This window comes from Dipodomys spectabilis, unplaced genomic scaffold (genome assembly GCF_019054845.1).
Source record: "Dipodomys spectabilis isolate Male_0828 unplaced genomic scaffold, ASM1905484v1 ptg000108l, whole genome shotgun sequence".
Lineage (NCBI taxonomy): Eukaryota > Metazoa > Chordata > Mammalia > Rodentia > Heteromyidae > Dipodomys > Dipodomys spectabilis.
In genome coordinates, this window is record NW_024870785.1 from 3476925 (window position 1) to 3494440 (window position 17516).

At 56.8% G+C, this 17516-nt stretch overlaps 1 protein-coding gene across 1 annotated transcript; it reads left to right on the top strand.

Moving 5' to 3' along the window:
• Window positions 1–7105: 7105 nt before the first annotated feature.
• LOC122114417 (uncharacterized protein KIAA0754-like) lies at window positions 7106–8981 on the top strand. The gene is made up of 2 exons (XM_042687580.1): window positions 7106–7161; window positions 7253–8981. Exons 1-2 carry the CDS (start codon window positions 7106–7108, stop codon window positions 8979–8981), a joined length of 1785 nt encoding a protein of 594 aa, XP_042543514.1.
• Window positions 8982–17516: the final 8535 nt, after the last annotated feature.

Below are 17516 nucleotides of genomic sequence, written 5' to 3' on the forward strand. Positions count from 1 at the left end.
GCGCCCCAGCCAGGGGGCCACCGCCCCAAGGCGGCTGGGGAAAACCATCTGCCGAGCAGTTTATCAGTGTGAAGCACGCGGTTCACACCACCATCGCATCCGAGGGCGCCAGGAGCGCTCTGACAACGCGGGCGCAGCGGGAGCTGGAGCAAGCCAGGGCCACTACCATCTCAGGGCAGAACTACCATTCAGGTGTGGATGGAATGGAGGAGGCTGAGGACGTGGACAGAAGCACAATCCCACCACAGAAGCCGGGCGCGGCCTCAGGCCAGCTTCTGAAAATCGACCGCCTCGAGAGGCGCGTGCATCGGACGACCCAACAGAGAACAGCCTGACGTAGGCGCCGTCCAGCAGAGACTGTGAACCCGGGGTCCCCGGGTGCAGGCCCCGCATTGGGATCCCAGAGCGCCTGCCAGCAGACGCACTCCCAGCCGCCTGGGCCGCCGGTCAGGTCCCACGCGTGTGGACGGGTCCCTCACAGGACGCAGATGCAGCCAGTGGCTGGACTGCACAAGGAGAAAAGCCTGCTAAGGAAGAATCCTGAGGGGCTTGGGATTCTGGAATGTTCTGTGTAGGGGAGAGATGTTTAACTGGCTCAGGAAGCTGTTCTTTATGATTTCTCATTTGGCTTGTCGTTTGAATTCTGTGACTTGGAAACAAGGCTCTTTAGCTGTAAGTGGTGTTCTGTTTCCTACCTGCTGAATGGGTGGCTGTTTCACATGGTAGGTTTTTGTTGTTGTTGTTGGATTGTTTTATGGACTATGACAGCCTGAAGCAAAATTTCATGGCACACAATGAAGACAGATGGTCTCAGGAAAACTATGGGAACAATTAGGCCCTAACTGCACGGTGACAATGGACTCTGAACCCATTTGGCTGGGCAGAGGCGCACACAGGACAGTGACCTCAGCAAACAGCGACTGCACGCAAGATGTGCGCGCTCCTGGGCCTCTTGGGCCTCCGGAGGCCGGGCAGTGCTGTGGTGGCGCCCGGATCTGACTCCCACAACCTCCTCCTGCTGTGCTCCTCCCCACGCCCGCATAGCACATTTTCCCAGAGACTCCTGCTAACCCTGGCTGAATTCATTTTAGTCACCAGATCTAGAGTTCATTTTTCCCCCCTAAAACAGAGGGTTCATTTTTCAAACAACAAGAAAACGTCAGTTAATGTTATCTTACATGTGACACGCCATGGTGGTGGTTGCTGGAATTGCCATGAATCCCTGAGTGGTGGTAAAATACAACATAACGTACTGTAATTAAAAATAAAACCCTTCAGATTGGGATCCATCTGTAGGCTCTGAATCACTACTGGGTCACAAACTTAAGTAAAATCAAGTGAAGTATTAAATATCAGAATGTACCGGGAGTAGTAAGAATAAGTAGAGTCTGGTGACTCTCTGTGTGTGTCTCTGTATCTGTGTGTGTGCATGTGTGCACATTCTATGGGTTATGGTCATAACACTGAAGAAAGCATTATAACTCACACCTCACTCATCAGGAGGCTGAGACCTGAGGATCGCTGTTCAAAGCCAGCCCAGGAAGAAAAGCCTGTGGGATTCTTTTCTCCAATTTACCAGCAAAACTCGAAGTAGAGGTGCTGCTTGACGGGTAGAAGTCTTGAGTGGAAAAACCGAGTGAGCGTGTGAGGTCCTGAGCCCGAGCCGCAGGCCCAGGCCACACAGGCACGCAAGTTACAACGCAAGTGTTCCTTCAGCGCGTCTTCTGAAAGAACGTAAATATAAATTAATTCCATGAAGTAGAAAATTAAGACTTTCCCTATCAGAGTCAACAACATCCTCACCCACCCGTCTCCACATGGGTTTTAAGATGGAATCGGTTAACTGCCCACAAAGATGGCTTCTTTCATGGAGCCTGCTACTCGTGCTGACTTCCAGCCTCGTCTGGCAGCATTCATTTGCACTTAGTAACGGTTAGTGTGAGCAACTATTTCACACGTCCGACCAAACCTCTTTTCTAAAGCAGCAGCACAGGTTATTTCATTACATAAGACACTTTGGTGGCTGCTCCGGAGACAAATGGAAGTGAGTGTCGGCCTGGAGAGGAGAGCCACGCCGCCATGCCGCAGTCCCGCGGCCGAGTGCCGGGCGGGTGTGAGGGCAAGCGTTTGCATCTTGCATTCAGCTTCAGCTCTCCACCCTGTGTGTGAGGACCAAGACAGAATCCTCACCCCCAGCCTCTCCCCACGCGCGCTCTCGCTGCAGGCTGGGCACACGGGGCAGTGTTTCTCCAGAACAAGGTGCACAGGCAGCCCGCCATGGCTAGCGGCTGCTCTTGGTCAGCTTCCGCCCCAAGAGCTGCCGGACAGGCCGCCTGGCAACAGATGGACCAACAGAGGCAACGAGGAGCTCTCCCTCCCCTCCGGGGGTGACCTGGGGTCTTAGGGGGTCCATGAGCTCAAGCCCAGCCCTGGGTCCCATGCTAATTTCAGGAGCATGCAGCCCCAACACGTTAAGACTGCTTGACATCCACGTATTCTTCAAAAACAGCAACTGAAGCCAGGACCCTGCAGACTCCATCAGACAAGAGCAATGATGCACGGACGCCAGCTACGCTGAAGAACAAACGGCCAGCGAGCTACAAGTAGCATACTCCCATCGGAACGAATTATGTACTAAATAAAACCCACCAAAACAACAACTACACAACAACACCTCATTTTTATGAAGCCAGAAGGTTCCTGGGAGACCCAGTGGGTGAGGAGACTTTTACAAAAATTCAGGTCTTAATTGCTTGAATAAATCGGACCCTTGATAAGAAAAGTAAGATTTCAAGTGCCTTCCCACCACAGCCACAAGTGGGGAGAGAGAGGGGGAGTGGGCAGGAGGGGCGGAGGGGGGGAGGGGGGGTCCCGAGTATGGAAATGTGGGAAAGGAGCCATCCCCGGCCTTTAAGCACACACTGTGAGTAGGAGGTCACGCAGAGTGAAGATCGGCCTGTAATCCAAGCAAGATCGGATAACGAGTGACGTTTCCGGTAGCCTTCGCTTGTGTGGTTATTCTGTAGTTTGAGAAGATACCTTTTTCTAATAGGTGAATGAAAACCCTGCTCAACGCAGATCTGTGTGTAACCAGGCAGTGGCTGTGGGAGCCAAGCATTCGTTTTGAGACTAAGCTTTGAAGACCAATGCTTCATAGGCTGTAGTTTGCTGTGCTGTGTTTTATTTTTATATCCTTCTATAATTTAGCCAGGAGCCTGTGCCACAGTTACTTACACTGGAGGACAGAGCACAAAGCACATTTCCAGATGGTGGCTAACTGACGTGCTAGCCTCCAGCCATACTTGTCTTTGGAAGCTGATAGACTCTAGACAGCTGGGCGTGGTGTGGTGCGCGCGGTGCGGTGCGCGGTGCTGCTGGTCTTCAGGGCAATGCCAGGCCAGTCTTAAAGGCAGTGGTGCTTCCTGCAATGTCTATTTCCCTTTAACGATTAAATGTGTGTAACAGCTTGACTAGACTACAGAGTGTCCAGATGTTTGCCTACATGTTCTTGCTGGGTGAGACTGGCGTTTGAATGGATGGACTGAAGGAAGCGTCCCCCTCCCCTGTGGGTCTGCATGGAACACAGAGGTAGAGGGAGGGAAGGAAGGAGGGAGGGAGGGAGGGAGGGAGGGAGGGAGGGAGGGAGGGTGTCTTTGGCTGCTTAAGCTGGAAATCAGTCTCCATCTGCCCTTGGACTGCAACTGGGACTTAAAACTGTGAGGCCTTCAGACTTGGGCTAAAATCACTCATCTGGTTATTTGTTTTCTGTTTCTTATTCATAAAACAACAATATATTTTTTTTACTTTTCAATTTGTTTTTCTTCTCATTATATTTGGATTAGATACAAATCTAGTACATTATACTAGTCTCACTACTTTATACTATATAAATGTATTATCCATTTCCTTATAAATTGACATTATATCCATTTTTTCTCATGCAATAAATATCCTTTTTGTATCTCCACATGCACATCCTAGTTTCTCTAGGATATTTCTCTCTTCTAAGATGAATTATTTACTCAAAGGCCTATTTCACATTACAGAACCTTTCTACTTTTTTTGTTTGTTTTTGTTTTTTTAATTTTTATTTTTTTTTATTGTAAAGATACTATACAGAGGGTTACAGTTACATGAGTGAGGTAATGAGTTCACTTCCTATTGAGCATTGTTACCCCCTCCATTGATAAAACAACAAGATTAATATTACCTGCTGTATAGGATTGTTCAAAGGCTAAAATAAGAGTATAAACGATCTCAGCAAGAAATGGCGTAGTCTAACACTGTTATTTGTGTTTCCCCGTGAAGGAGCAACCACGCTGGGGCTGCATCCTCCACCCACGGTGGGGGGCAGCCTGGCCCCCCTCTTCCCGCCCCCCCCCCCAGCTCCCACCTCTCTCTGAGCAGTAGTTGAAACACACAGTCCCACTTTCCCACCCTCCTCAGAGCGACGGATTCATCATTTTAATTCTTCCGCAGGGTAGGCCATGAGATACCGCATGTACCAGCCATGGTGCCCGCCAGGGTGCCATGGCTTGGGGAGGAGAGGTTTCCTTGGGCTCACTTGGAACCCTATGTGAATACTTCTCTACTCAAAGAATCCGATCCTTTGTTTAATATGCTACCCATAGGAGATAAAAGCCATGACCAGGAAGGAGGTGTGCGGCCGTGCGGAGCACCGCTTGACACACAGACTGTGTTAAGACACACAAGGAAGAAGCACTTGGCTGAGATTCTTCAAGAAGAACAAAGGTCTCTTGTGGAATCGATGTGTTAAATAGAGAAGTGGTTCTAACTTTGTTCCTTATATGAGGTAATGTTTTTCCAGGGATATCTAGCAATCATGGGTCATCACTCAAGTTGGCAACTCACCAAGAAAACACCTGTGTTCCCGCTAATCTGGTATGGTACTGTGAATGTCACAGCCAGACTAGCGGGAAGCCAACAAACCACGGGATGAGGTCAGAGGAGAAAATGCAGGAAAGCTCTGCTTCATGGGGCACTGTTCACAGAGCTAAAAATAGGCCCTAATATCCCTACATTTGTCTGAAAGTACTAGTAAAAAAATACCTTTCTTTTTGCTAGAGGACAAGAGAAATGGTCATATTATCAGTGGAGGTGACAGGGTATCATTTAATGAGGAAACAAGAACAACTTTTTGGGAAGTTGGGTGGGACTGTGCGCACACGGCGGGAGCTGTGGTTTTGAGAGTTGCTGCTTCCCACCACCACAGAAGTTTCCATTGTTTGACAGGGAGGCGCAGTGAGCCACCTTGGTATCTTCTGATAATTAATGTGCATGTGCAATTAGTAAGTACCTACCCTATGCAGGGATCGCTCAGCTTACCGGGGCACTGGATAAACATTAAAGTCAGTGTCTTTATCAAGAGGAACCCATAAATCTCATCCATATGAGAAAACTAACTGACCTGCACGCCATTTGAATGCGTGTTTAACTGGTATTGATGTCGCTCCTACCACGTTACACTTAGTTGTAGGTTCTGAATTCATGACTGGGATTTGTGATGAGGAGACGACAGGAAGTGGGCAGCTTGCGGGGCTCCAGCCGCCTTCGGGCAGGCGTGTGGGGGGAGGAAGGCTTCCACGCCACGCCGTGTGCGTGCTCTGGTCCGAGGCGGGGCTGTGAGGTGCCCTGCGGGGGGCAGGGATGCACCCAAGAAGAGATGCGGAGGAGAGCGCTGCGGACGAGCAGCCCAGGCCTCGCTCCAGACGGAGGGTGGAAAACCGCAGTGGCTTCCGACCCACGGGAAGATTCTGAGTTCACTCGCACAGCCCGGCAGGAAAGTGTTATTAGACGGGATGTGCCTTGGCGAGCTGGGTGCTGCGTCCTCAGACTCTGGGCGTGTAGCGTGCGGGGTCCCCCGCGGGCTTTGCTCTGCGGTACCCACTCCCCGCTCCCCGCCCGCGCGCCCCCCGCCCGCGCGCCCCCCGCCCCGCGCGCCCCCCGCCCGCGCCCCCCCGGCCCGCGCGCCCCCCCGGCCCGCGCCCCCCCGGCCCGCGCCCCCCCGGCCCGCGCCCCCCCGGCCCGCGCGCCCCCCGCCCGCGCGTCCCCCGCCCGCGCCCCCCGCCCCGCGCGCCCCCCGCCCGCGACCCCGCCCCGCGCGCCCCCCGCCCGCGCGCCCCCGGCCCGCGCGCCCCCCGCCCCGCGCGCCCCCCGCCCGCGCCCCCCGCCCCGCGCGCCCCCCGCCCGCGCCCCCCGCCCCGCGCGCCCCCCCGCCCCGCGCGCCCCCCGCCCGCGCGCCCCCGGCCCGCGCGCCCCCGGCCCGCGCGCCCCCCCCCCCCCCGCGCGCCCTTCAGCCCGCGCCCCCCCCGGCCCGCGCCCCCCCGGCCCGCGCGCCCCCCCCCCCCCCGCGCGCCCTCCAGCCCGCGCCCCCCCGGCCCGCGCCCCCCCGGCCCGCGCCCCCCCGGCCCGCGCGCCCCCCGCCCGCGCGCCCCCCGGCCCGCGCCCGCCCCCGGCCCGCGCGCCCCCGGCCGGCGCGCCCCCCCGGCCCGCGCCCGCCCCCGGCCCGCGCGCCCCCGGCCCGCGCCCCCCCGGCCGGCGCGCCCCCCCCCCGGCCCGCGCGCCCCCGGCCCGCGCGCCCCCGCCCGCGCCCCCCCGCCCGCACCGCACGGCTCGGCCATGGTCCCGGCAGCGCCCTCCTGCCCCACGGGCTACAGGTGCATCTCACCAGCCCAGCTTTGCTTCAGACGTCAAGGGCGTGCCCGGGACGTGGCTCGTGCTCTGGCTGCCCAGACAGAAGCGGGGTTCCCACAACCCCCTTCTTTGGGCTCCATAATCTTCAAGGGCAGCTCCTGGAACTCTTGGAAACGTTCTCGCGCGTCATTTATTGAAGGCATCTATAGCAGGGTGTGCAGACGAGCAGCTAGTGTGTGTGGGGGTGTCCAGCCTCCCCACGCCCCCTCCAGACCAGCAATCAGCCAGACCTCCATCCCCCAGGGGCCGGGTGCTGATGCGACTGCTGCCCCCCATGTCCTCCTCCCTCCCACAGAAGAGGGCGGGGAAGTGGGGGCCCCTTTCTCTATTGAACGCCCACCCAGGAGCCGAATACACCCAAACACACACCTGTTGTCCAGGAAACCCCAAGATGTTCGGGGTCTGTGGCCGAAACTCAAGCAAAGATGAAATAGTGGAGAGTCACAGGTGCGCCAGAGCTGAGGAGGAGGAGGGCCTTGAGAGCCGGGGCAGGAACCCGGCCGGGCGGCGCGCCTGCCCACGCCACGCCACGGCACAGCACGGTGCACGCCCCGCACGCGCCGCCGAACCCCGAGCCAGCCTGCCCACGGCACGGCACGGTGCACGCCCGGCACGCGCCGCCGATCCGCCAAGCCAGCCTGCCCACGCCACAGCACAGCACGGTGCACGCCCGGCACGCGCCGCCGAACCCCGAGCCAGCCTGCCCACGCCACGGCACAGCACGGTGCACGCCCGGCACGCGCAGCCGAACCGCCAAGCCAGCCTGCCCACGCCACGGCACGGCACAGCACGGTGCACGCCCGGCACGCGCAGCCGAACCGCCAAGCCAGCCTGCCCACGCCACGGCACGGCACAGCACGGTGCACGCCCAGCACGCGCCGCCGAACCCCGAGCCAGCCTGCCCACGCCACGGCACAGCACGGTGCACGCCCGGCACGCGCAGCCGAACCCCGAGCCAGCCTGCCCACGCCACGGCACAGCACGGTGCACGCCCGGCACGCGCAGCCGAACCCCGAGCCAGCCTGCCCACGCCACGCCACGGCACAGCACGGTGCACGCCCGGCACGCGCCGCCGAACCCCGAGCCAGCCTGCCCACGGCACGGCACGGCACAGCACGGTGCACGCCCAGCACACGCCGCCGATCCGCCAAGCCAGCCTGCCCACGCCACAGCACAGCACGGTGCACGCCCAGCACGCGCCGTCGATCCCCGAGCCAGCCTGCCCACGGCACGGCACGGTGCACGCCCAGCACACGCCGCCGATCCGCCAAGCCAGCCTGCCCACGGCACGGCACGGTGCACGCCCAGCACGCGCCGCCGATCCCCAAGCCAGCCTGCCCACGCCACAGCACAGCACGGTGCACGCCCAGCACGCGCCGTCGATCCCCGAGCCAGCCTGCCCACGCCACGGCACAGCACGGTGCACGCCCGGCACGCGCCGCCGATCCCCGAGCCAGCCTGCCCACGGCACGGCACAGCACGGTGCGGTGCACGCCCAGCACGCGCCGCCGAACCCCGAGCCAGCCTGCCCACGCCATGCCACGGCACGGTGCGGTGCACGCCCAGCACGCGCCGCCGAAACCCAAGCCAGCCTGCCCACGCCACGGCACGGCACAGCACGGCGCGGTGCACGCCCGGCACGCGCCGCCGAACCCCGAGCCAGCCTGCCCACGCCACGGCACGGCACAGCACGGTGCACGCCCAGCACGCGCCGCCGATCCCCAAGCCAGCCTGCCCACGCCACGCCACAGCACGGTGCACGCCCAGCACGCGCCGCCGATCCCCAAGCCAGCCTGCCCACGCCACGCCACAGCACGGTGCACGCCCAGCACGCGCCGCCGAACCCCGAGCCAGCCTGCCCACGCCACAGCACAGCACGGTGCACGCCCGGCACGCGCCGCCGATCCCCGAGCCAGCCTGCCCACGCCACGCCACAGCACGGTGCACGCCCAGCACGCGCCGCCGAACCCCGAGCCAGCCTGCCCACGCCACAGCACAGCACGGTGCACGCCCGGCACGGCCGCCGAACCCCGAGCCAGCCTGCCCACGCCACGCCACGGCACAGCACGGTGCACGCCCGGCACGCGCCGCCGAACCCCGAGCCAGCCTGCCCACGCCACGGCACAGCACGGTGCACGCCCGGCACGGCCGCCGAACCCCGAGCCAGCCTGCCCACGGCACGGCGCGGTGCGGTGCACGCCCAGCACGCGCCGCCGACCCGCCAAGCCGGCACCGCAGCAGAACCCCAGCAGAAGCAGAGACAATGAGGAGCAAAGCCCCAGCGAACGCCGGGAGCGGGAACGAGCGGAGCCTACGCTCATCACCTCCTCTGAGACTTTCGTACCTTAAAAAAACCAAACAAACAACCCCACAGCTCTTTCTGGTCTGCTCCAGGTTCCCCTGCCAGACCCACTTGAGTCCCCGAGAAGCAAGACCTGATTACGCGCCAGCTCTTCAGAACCCCTCCCGGGACACGGCTCAGGAGACAGAGGGAAAACGGCCCGTTTCCTCTTCGGAAGCCCGCAGAGACCGGAGGGCCCGTGGCAGCGGCCTCTGGCCTCCGGCCTCCCTCTGCATTGTTTTCCGCAGGAGACGGCTGTAACTCCTGGACGGACACAAACATGACGCAGGGCTGTCCTGGTGTTGGTCCAAGTCGGGGCACGACGGACGGCGCTGCGGGACGGCGAGCCCCAGGGCGCCGGCCAGCGCCTTGTTTTGGTCACCCGCGGGTGGCGAGTCGTCGTGGCCCTCTGCGCGTCTGTCAGCACAGTCGGGAAGTGTCCTGAAGCTCGGCCAACCCTCCGGCCTCGCTGAGACCCACAGCGGGCACGAGCACGGGAGGAAGCGGAGGGAGCCGCAGAGAGGGCGCCCCTGCCTCGGTCTATCTACAAGATGTGTTTCCACTCTGCAAATAGAACCCTTACTGGGGATACTGTTTGCTAGCCGCTTGGCCATGCGATTTGGTGAAGGGAAGCGTGGGTGACGCTGCTCACAGACGCTGCGGGCCTCGTGTGTTCTCCTTTAAAAAAAATTAACAGGAGGAAAAGAATTGTCATTCTGGAAAACAGTTCCAGGAGAGAAGACGGAGCAACCGAGTGTCGCAGATGCCAGCTAGTCTGCCAGGGCCCGGTGATGTCCCCTGTGCCCCACTGTGCCCACTGCCCTGCGCGGCAGGAGGCTGAGGCTGGCCGGGAGACCGGCGTGGCGCTGTCACTGGTCTGCCGGGCTGCTCTTCCCGAGCTATGAGCCGTGCGCTGCGCCGTGGACAGCCAGCGAAGGCTGCCGTGGCCCGTCAGACACACGCAGCGGGGCCTCTCTGAGGCTGTGTCCACGGGTGAACTTTTCACCCTGGGCTCAGGTTCCCCAGGCCAAGGAGGATGTGTGAGAATGGAAAGGAGAGACCCTGCCAATCACAAACCCCGCGCAGGCCCGCGCAAGCTGCAGACAGAGAGGCTCTGGCTCTGAGTCTGCAGGTGGCCGGGTCTGGTTCTGTTCCAGGCACCGCGGGCACTGCTGACGGAGGACGCCGACAGCCCCGCGAGGGGCCAGGCTGTGCTGCACCACGCAGGCGGCAGCCCCCCCCCTTCAACACCAGCACCGTTCCCAGGGACGTAGGGCGCCCCCCGGGCAGGGGCTGCAGCCCCCCTTCACTTCCTGACCTGGGAGCTCCCGCTGTGACCCCAGCCGCCCTTTTAGAATGGAGCCCAGCACAGGGGCCCAGCCTCCACAGCGGCCCAGCCTCCACAGGGGCCCAGCCTCCACAGGGGCCCAGCTTCGCAAGACAAAGCGTGGGGTCACAGCGAGGGCCCTGCCCTGCCAGCGTCTGCTTCAAACCCTGGCAAGCACTCACGGGACAGGAGGGCTGCTAGAACATTCCTGCAGTGTGCTCTCCCCGCTTCCCTCTGCTCCCAGAGCGAGGAAAGACCACGTAGTCTGGATAAAAAATTCTGCTGAAACTGTCTAGCAGATTATGAAATCTATGCTTTTTATGTTTGAATCAGCATACACTTGTACTACGAGAGAATTGAGATAATGCCCACGCACACCTACAACCCTTGAACAAATCCACCCACTCCAGCCTGTCCCGTTCCTCCCTGGATTTCATTATGCCACGTGTGTGTGTGTGTGTGAGAGAGAGAGAGAGAGAGAGAGACAGACAGACAGACAGACACCATTGGGTCCTCTTCCCTCCCTGTACCTTTCCTTCCTGAAGTGTGGTTTTGAAGTGGGCTTTGTTTCGTATTGTTCTTTCCAAACAACTACAGCAAATACAGGACCCATCCCAACACATTTGTAAGCACTGTCAAAAATAAAAAGTAGACTAATTGAAGTATGAATGCAGTTTGAACGGCCATTTAGAAAAAAGATGGTTTGTAAATACGATGCAATATTGTGATGGTTCATTAGATGATGAGAAAGACAGGAAGAGAGAGGAGGAGGAATGGATGGAGGTGGGGAAGGAGAAGAGGGAGAGGAGGAGGGAGAGAAAAAACTTCATTATGGAGAAAAAGACATTTCAGTAGAAGTTGCATCTTTCCTGCTACTCCATTTCATTTCCAGTTTTTCAGCTTTTGGGAAGCTGGTGGCCATGTTGCACCCAGAATGCCCTTGGAAAGTTAATAGTATTAGAAAAAAAAAGTACTTAAAAACATGTTGAACTAGTGCGTGTAAACATCAGATTGGAACAGCGTCCCAGACGCCATCTTCTGAACCCCTCTTCACGGGGTGCACACCAGCAAAGCAGAACGCTGGTTATGTGGTGTGTAATTCACACTTGTTCCCCGCGATGCTGTCTGGTGAGAAACACTCGTGTGGAGTGGGGTTTTGTCCGAAGCAATCATGTTGAGACATTCATTGTATCCCATTTTTATTTTCTGAGTTTGGGAGTGGAAAAGCACCAGACTCCAAAGCGGAGCCGTCTGAGAAGCCGCTTCCCACGCTGCAAGAGCCGTGGGCCGTCAGTCAGCCGAGGGGGCGCGGAAGCGGCAGGCGCCTGGCAGGGCTCCGGGGAAGCGGGGGATCTCTGGGGCCGGGCCGGCCCGCCTGTCCTCCCAGCCCTGCTCGGGCCATCACCAGTGTTCATCAAGGAACACTCTGGAAGTCAGGACTCCAGTGGAATCAGAAGGCGACAATATGCGAGGCATGGGCGTGTTGAAATCAGAAGCAAAAATGGAAACCTCCTAAGAGGAGCGCTTCCACCCAGGGGAAGGCCCACGCCGTCCACACCGGCTGAAACAGGTTCTTCCTGGGATCAGAGCTTGGGGAAGGAATTCTGGCTCTGGGGCCCAAGGCCTGTGGGCATTGTCCCCTCTCCCCTCCCCCTCCCCCCACCGCCCCCTGAGTCATCTCCAGACATTCTCTGCATCTGATGCTCTTCTCTTCCGGAAGATAAGAAACATTCCAGTCACATCTGGGGGTCTGCAGAGCTCTCCACCCCCGGAAGAGCTCCCCTTCCCAGGCCTCCGGGGCTGGGAGACACATTACTAAGCACCCGCTATACAAGTGCGCTGTATTAACTGTTTGTCCATAGCTCCATCTCATTTAATCATCAGCACCCCATCCCAAGAGGTCTTCAGATCAGAGCCTTTCATCAAAAGGATTAAAGTAAGTCCTAGAGGAGATAAGCTACTTACTGAAAGTGTGAGAAACCCACACGCTTCCAATGAACTACACAGACGTAAGCCTCTGACATCATCTGCCTTCCGTCCCCGAGATCTCTGTCTTTTAGGATTATTGTAAGAATGTTACTGGATTGTTCCTTTGTTCTTCTACCACAGAACTTGAAAGTGGGACAGGGAGAGGAAGGCAAAGCAAAGGATGAGGCAGCAGAGACGGGCAGGAATGCAGGACGCCACATACAACAGAGAAGAGTCCGAGGATGTCCTTGTCAGTCCCCAAACCACTCACTTCTCATATGCCCGGTACCATAAGGTTTACACCCCACTCCCCACCCCCCCCACCCCCGTCCCCGGTGGATGAGAGTCAAACAGGTTTCAACACCACAGAGCTGACCTCACCCTACCCGGCCCCGGCCTAGGCCAACCACGCTTGGCTGGAATGACCGGTAAAGGTGAACTGGAATCTCCCACCACTGACTGTGGTGTGTCCTTCTATTTTCTAATGGCATCTGTTTGCTCTAGGCGCGTATGCTTATTGACATTTTAAGGGCAGGTTTCTGTGGTTATCTGCTCCTTTGTCACCTGTGCCAGGATGATACACTCACTTCATTCACCTCCAGTGCTTCAAAGCCGCAGGCAGGGCTTCGAGGTGAGTCATCAGGCTTCCAGGCTGATAAGGCCTCGCGAGTTCCGATGAGGTGAGATCACCCAGCACCCTTTCCCCAGAAGTCTCTCAGTGGAGAACATGCTGGCACAGGTGTGGGCAGTGGCAAGATACAGCAACGGCCGAGCGTGTTAGCGGCGTTGGCCAGCACGGGATGACAGTCCCCCATTCAACCATTTCCTCCAAGTGTCTACCTTAAAAATGGAAGTGTGTGTGTGTGTGTGTGTGTGTGTGTGTAATTATTGTTAAAAAAATCTGACCAAGTAGAAGACAGACAGACAGAGGCCTGGCGGGCTGGGAAGCAGCTGGGTCTGGCTCTGGATCATTCCAAACATCTCGGTTTCCCTTTTCACTTCTTCCCGCTTCCAGGTTTACCTTTCAGCAGGTATTTTAGAAGCGAGGGCCTGCCATTTTGAGGGTAACACCTGTGTGTGTGAGCCAGTAGGAAGAGAGCTGAGGTGATTTCGTGTGTTCTCAGCCACTCCCCTGGTCGGGAGCACGGAAGAGCTCACCTCCCGCTTCTCATTTTCCTGAACAGGGGCCGGGTGCGCAGAAAGAAGAAGTGGCTTCAGCGCGAGCAGATGGCGCGTGTCTGCCGAAGTCTGAGTCACGAGGTGATCGCATCCGGTCACCCGAGGAACTCCTTTCTCTGGCCAAAGCCAAGTTGATCATTACGAGTCCCAACAGCCACAAACAGGACACAGCCAGGTCTGAGACTGGGCTTGGTTTAGTTTGAGACAAGGTCTCACTCTGTTTTTGTTTTTGTTTTGTGGGTCATGGGGCTTGAACTCTGGGCCTGGGCGCTGTCCCTCAGCTCTTCAGCTCAAGGCTAGCACTCTACCACTTGAGCCACAGCGCCACTTCCGGTTTTCTGGTGGTTTATTGGAGGTAAGAGTCTCACAGACTTTCCTGCCCAGGCTGGCTTTGAACCACAATCCTCAGATCTCAGTAACTAGGATGACAGGCATGAGCCATCAGCACCCTGGTCCCAGGTTCTCTTATAAGGGTATGAACCTCACCCAGGAGAGCTCTGCACCCATGATCTAGCCCCCTCCTGAAGGCCCACCCCCAGCCCATCACACAGGCTACTATTCCAAGTCACTGTTGAAAGTTGCTGCTACACCAGTAACCCTGTCTGAGTGCTATTACAGGGACAGACCAGAGACGAACCATCACTCAATCACCCTGACTCACAGGAGAGCTTTTGAAACATTCCTGCAAATGTTCCTCAGTGAAAAAATACCCAGTGCTTGAAACATCAGTGACGTGCTGCTGGGCCTCTGGCCCTGTCAGGGGAGGACCTGGAGGCCTCCACTCTGACTGGCTCCTCAAACTGACCATCACACGGAGACACACCCCAGCGGCGGCTGGCCTTCCTGTGGACTGCCAGGCCCGAGAGGCGGGGTGGTGAGCACTCGGAGCTCAGGGTAAAGGAAGTGTGCAAAGTTCTTGTTCCACATGACACGGACATTAGTCATTTTCTTAAGCTCTTAGAACCCATTGTTAAATTTACCTAAAATTAGATGGAAAACAATGGACATTTATTGAGCTTATACTCAGTTAGGTGGTATGCCAAAACGTCTTTTGTTACATAAATCAGAAGATGTAAGACGAGGGGTAAAGACACTTGCTTGGAGTCTGTTTGTCTCTCCCAAATCCTGTTGTCATACACTCCAACCTACACGTCTTCTCACTCTTCTGAAGAGCAGGTGTAGAACCATCGCGGTTTGTCTCCGGGGTCTCAGATTGTTCTTCAGGTCACGGCTGTCTTTAAGCTCTGCCACCCAGAGGGCGTCAGGGCGGCTGCGGTGCGGAGGTGAGGACAATGGGATTTCCTTGCTCACGCTGCAGTCTGCTTAGCTCTTAGCCGACCTCTCAAAGTGAGGAAAACAGCTCAGTTCCTGCAAAGTAGTCCATGATGGCGGCGTAAGATGAGAGCGGCTTCTGGGGCTGGCACCGGTCAGTGGCCGCTTGGTGTGGCCAGTCAGCGGGAAGAATGGCTTTTGGAATCACTTGCAGAGTGAAGCGTGCTGACCCTGTGACAGGGAACTTGATTTCATTTTCTCACACTTGCTTTCCCTTTGTCCCCGTGTGAATCTACTGATCTTTTGCTTGCATCCGTCCAAACGCTCTCTCCCTCACACCTCCTGAGAGTCAGCCTTTAGTACCAGTGGGATCTACCAGATGCACCAGGACTTTCTCCACGGCCAGCCTTTCAACGACCAACTCCACCGGTTCCCAGAGTCTGTTTTCTATGGACAGGTTAACAGAGAACACCGAAGTTTTGAAGAAGTATGACTTCTCTAGTCTAGGAGCCAATGAGAGCGATTTCACCCAGTGATGCACTCGTTACTCATCTCGGTCCCTAAGAAAGCTTTGTGAGATGCGTCCTCCAAGAAAACACAAGGTTTCTGGTCATTTCAGTGGATTTGAGACAACAAATTAAATAAACACCAAAGAAATGGAAGATAATGACACAAAAACATTGCTAGACTCTCCTGCTCAGTAGTCAAAAAGTCCATCAAGTCAGAGAAGATGCTGAGGCCCAGCAGGTGATTTTAAAAGCTCAGCTGGCCAACAAGATGGAGGGCGGCTGCCTCAGGTCTGTCTCGAGGGGAGCTGGTTTTGGATGACTTGTGCCGGGGAGTGTTGGGAGTTTGCAGGCTGGGGGGTACCTTCTCATAGCCACGAAGGTTTGAGGTTTGGGGTCAGAGGGCATCATCTGGTCACAGGAGGCTTTTCAGTTCTGCAAATCTCAACTAATACATTTTGTTCTTGGTTTTGGTTTGGTGATACTGGTCCTGCGCTTGTAGACAAGCCCTCTTACTGCTGAGCCATGCTGCCAGCCTCAGTTTTTCCTTGATACTCTTAAGACATGATGTCCCTCCCTGCCCTGCTGTGTGTCCTGGTGTAACTCACGGTATTAGGCGTAAGGCCCCGTTGCTCCTGACTGAGGATCCTTAACTCCCGGGGAACTTCTGAAAGACACGCCATGACAATTTCTTTCCTCTCCCAGAGGGTTGCCCTGGGACATAGAGAAGGGGAATGAAACCCTGCTTTCCTTCTCCATTTTCTTCCTTTTCCGTCTGGTCCTCCCCTCCTGGCTCATCTCAGTGGACTTTCCTATTCCCAAATTGTTTCATGAACAGTTCCAGAGAGCGTTATTTTCTCCAGGTCTAAACAAAAGTCAGCCCTCTCCTTCCCCGGCTGGACTGTTTTCCTCTAGCATTTGTGCACAATTGTCCCAATTTATAAGACACTTTCCATTAGTGTCAAGTATACATGCTCATGTGTGCCTACATGCGTGCCCGTAAGCACAGCACACACACGCACACACACACACACACACACACACACATGCGCGCGCGCGCAGTAACCTTTGTCCCTTTGACGGTACTGTATTCTTCTGTTATAGAGGAATTCAGTGAAAAGTTTTTGTAAAATCGAGGGCTAGGGGAGTTTAGATCGCGTGGCAGTACCTTGCCTGCTTTAAGCCCTGGGTTCAATCTCCAGTGCTACAAAAATGATCGTAGTTTATTTTTACCTCACTTAAACCTTTTTAAATACTTGGTGAGTCCAAGTCTTGGTTGTTGGGAGAGCTTGTTCCTTCTTACCTTTTTTCCTGCGGGCCTCCATCTCCAAGCCAGCAAGAGAGACTGGGATCCTTCTTATTTCAAATTTCTCTGACGGAGAGTCGGTGAGCTGGTGGCTCACGCCTGTCATCCCAGCTCAGGATGCTGAGATCTGAGGATCGCGGTTCAAAGCCAGCCCGGGCAGGAGAGTCCATGGGACTCTTATCTCCAATGAACCACCAGAAAACCAGAAGTGGCGCTGTGGCTCAAGTGGTAGAGCACCAGCCCTAGGAGCTGATGAGCTGAGGGACAGCGCCCAGAGTTCAAGCCCCATGACCAACAACAACAAAAACAAAAAAAGACTAAGAATCCCATTGAGATTTTTCTCAAATAACTGAGTAAATGAGGATTATATCTCTATATAACATGTCACAAACCCAAACTGGGAAATGTGAAAGCAGTTAACTCATGTGAAAGTAAACGGAATTATACTTTGATACAAATAACATATCCTATGAAAAATGACCCCGTTTCCCCAAACTAAAAACACATGCAGGAGGCGCAGTGCGGGTTTACGTTCTTGTCGTTCCCACGTCTGGCCCTCGAGAAGATGGATGGACGCTCCCGTCTGCTTCTGCCATCGCCCTGCTGTGACACTCTGTCTCAGGGCCCTGGAAACTTCCATTGCACACTGGCGATGGAATGAGGATGGAGACGGCGAACTCTGACACTGGTGAGGACTCTGTGCTCAGGTCGGGACCTCGGGGGGCCCCGTGCACTCTGAAAACCGCTACTCATTTTTAAGGGTTTATCTTAAAGTGCAAGGTTGTAAGGTTATGTGCCTGCCGTGGCCGACTCTGCCGCAGCCCTGGCTGGCCTGGAATGGAAGCAGGGCCATCAGCTTCAGTCCTAGGCAATCCCAGGGCTCCCGGGACATCTGTGCAAGAG

Bases quoted from the DNA above. Each gene is read 5' to 3' on its own strand.
- LOC122114417 (XM_042687580.1), top strand. From the start codon at position 7,106: ATGTTCGGGGTCTGTGGCCGAAACTCAAGCAAAGATGAAATAGTGGAG. The intron at 7,162-7,252 runs GTGCGCCAGAGC...GCCACGGCACAG, and splicing joins GAAATAGTGGAGAGTCACAG to CACGGTGCACGCCCCGCACG.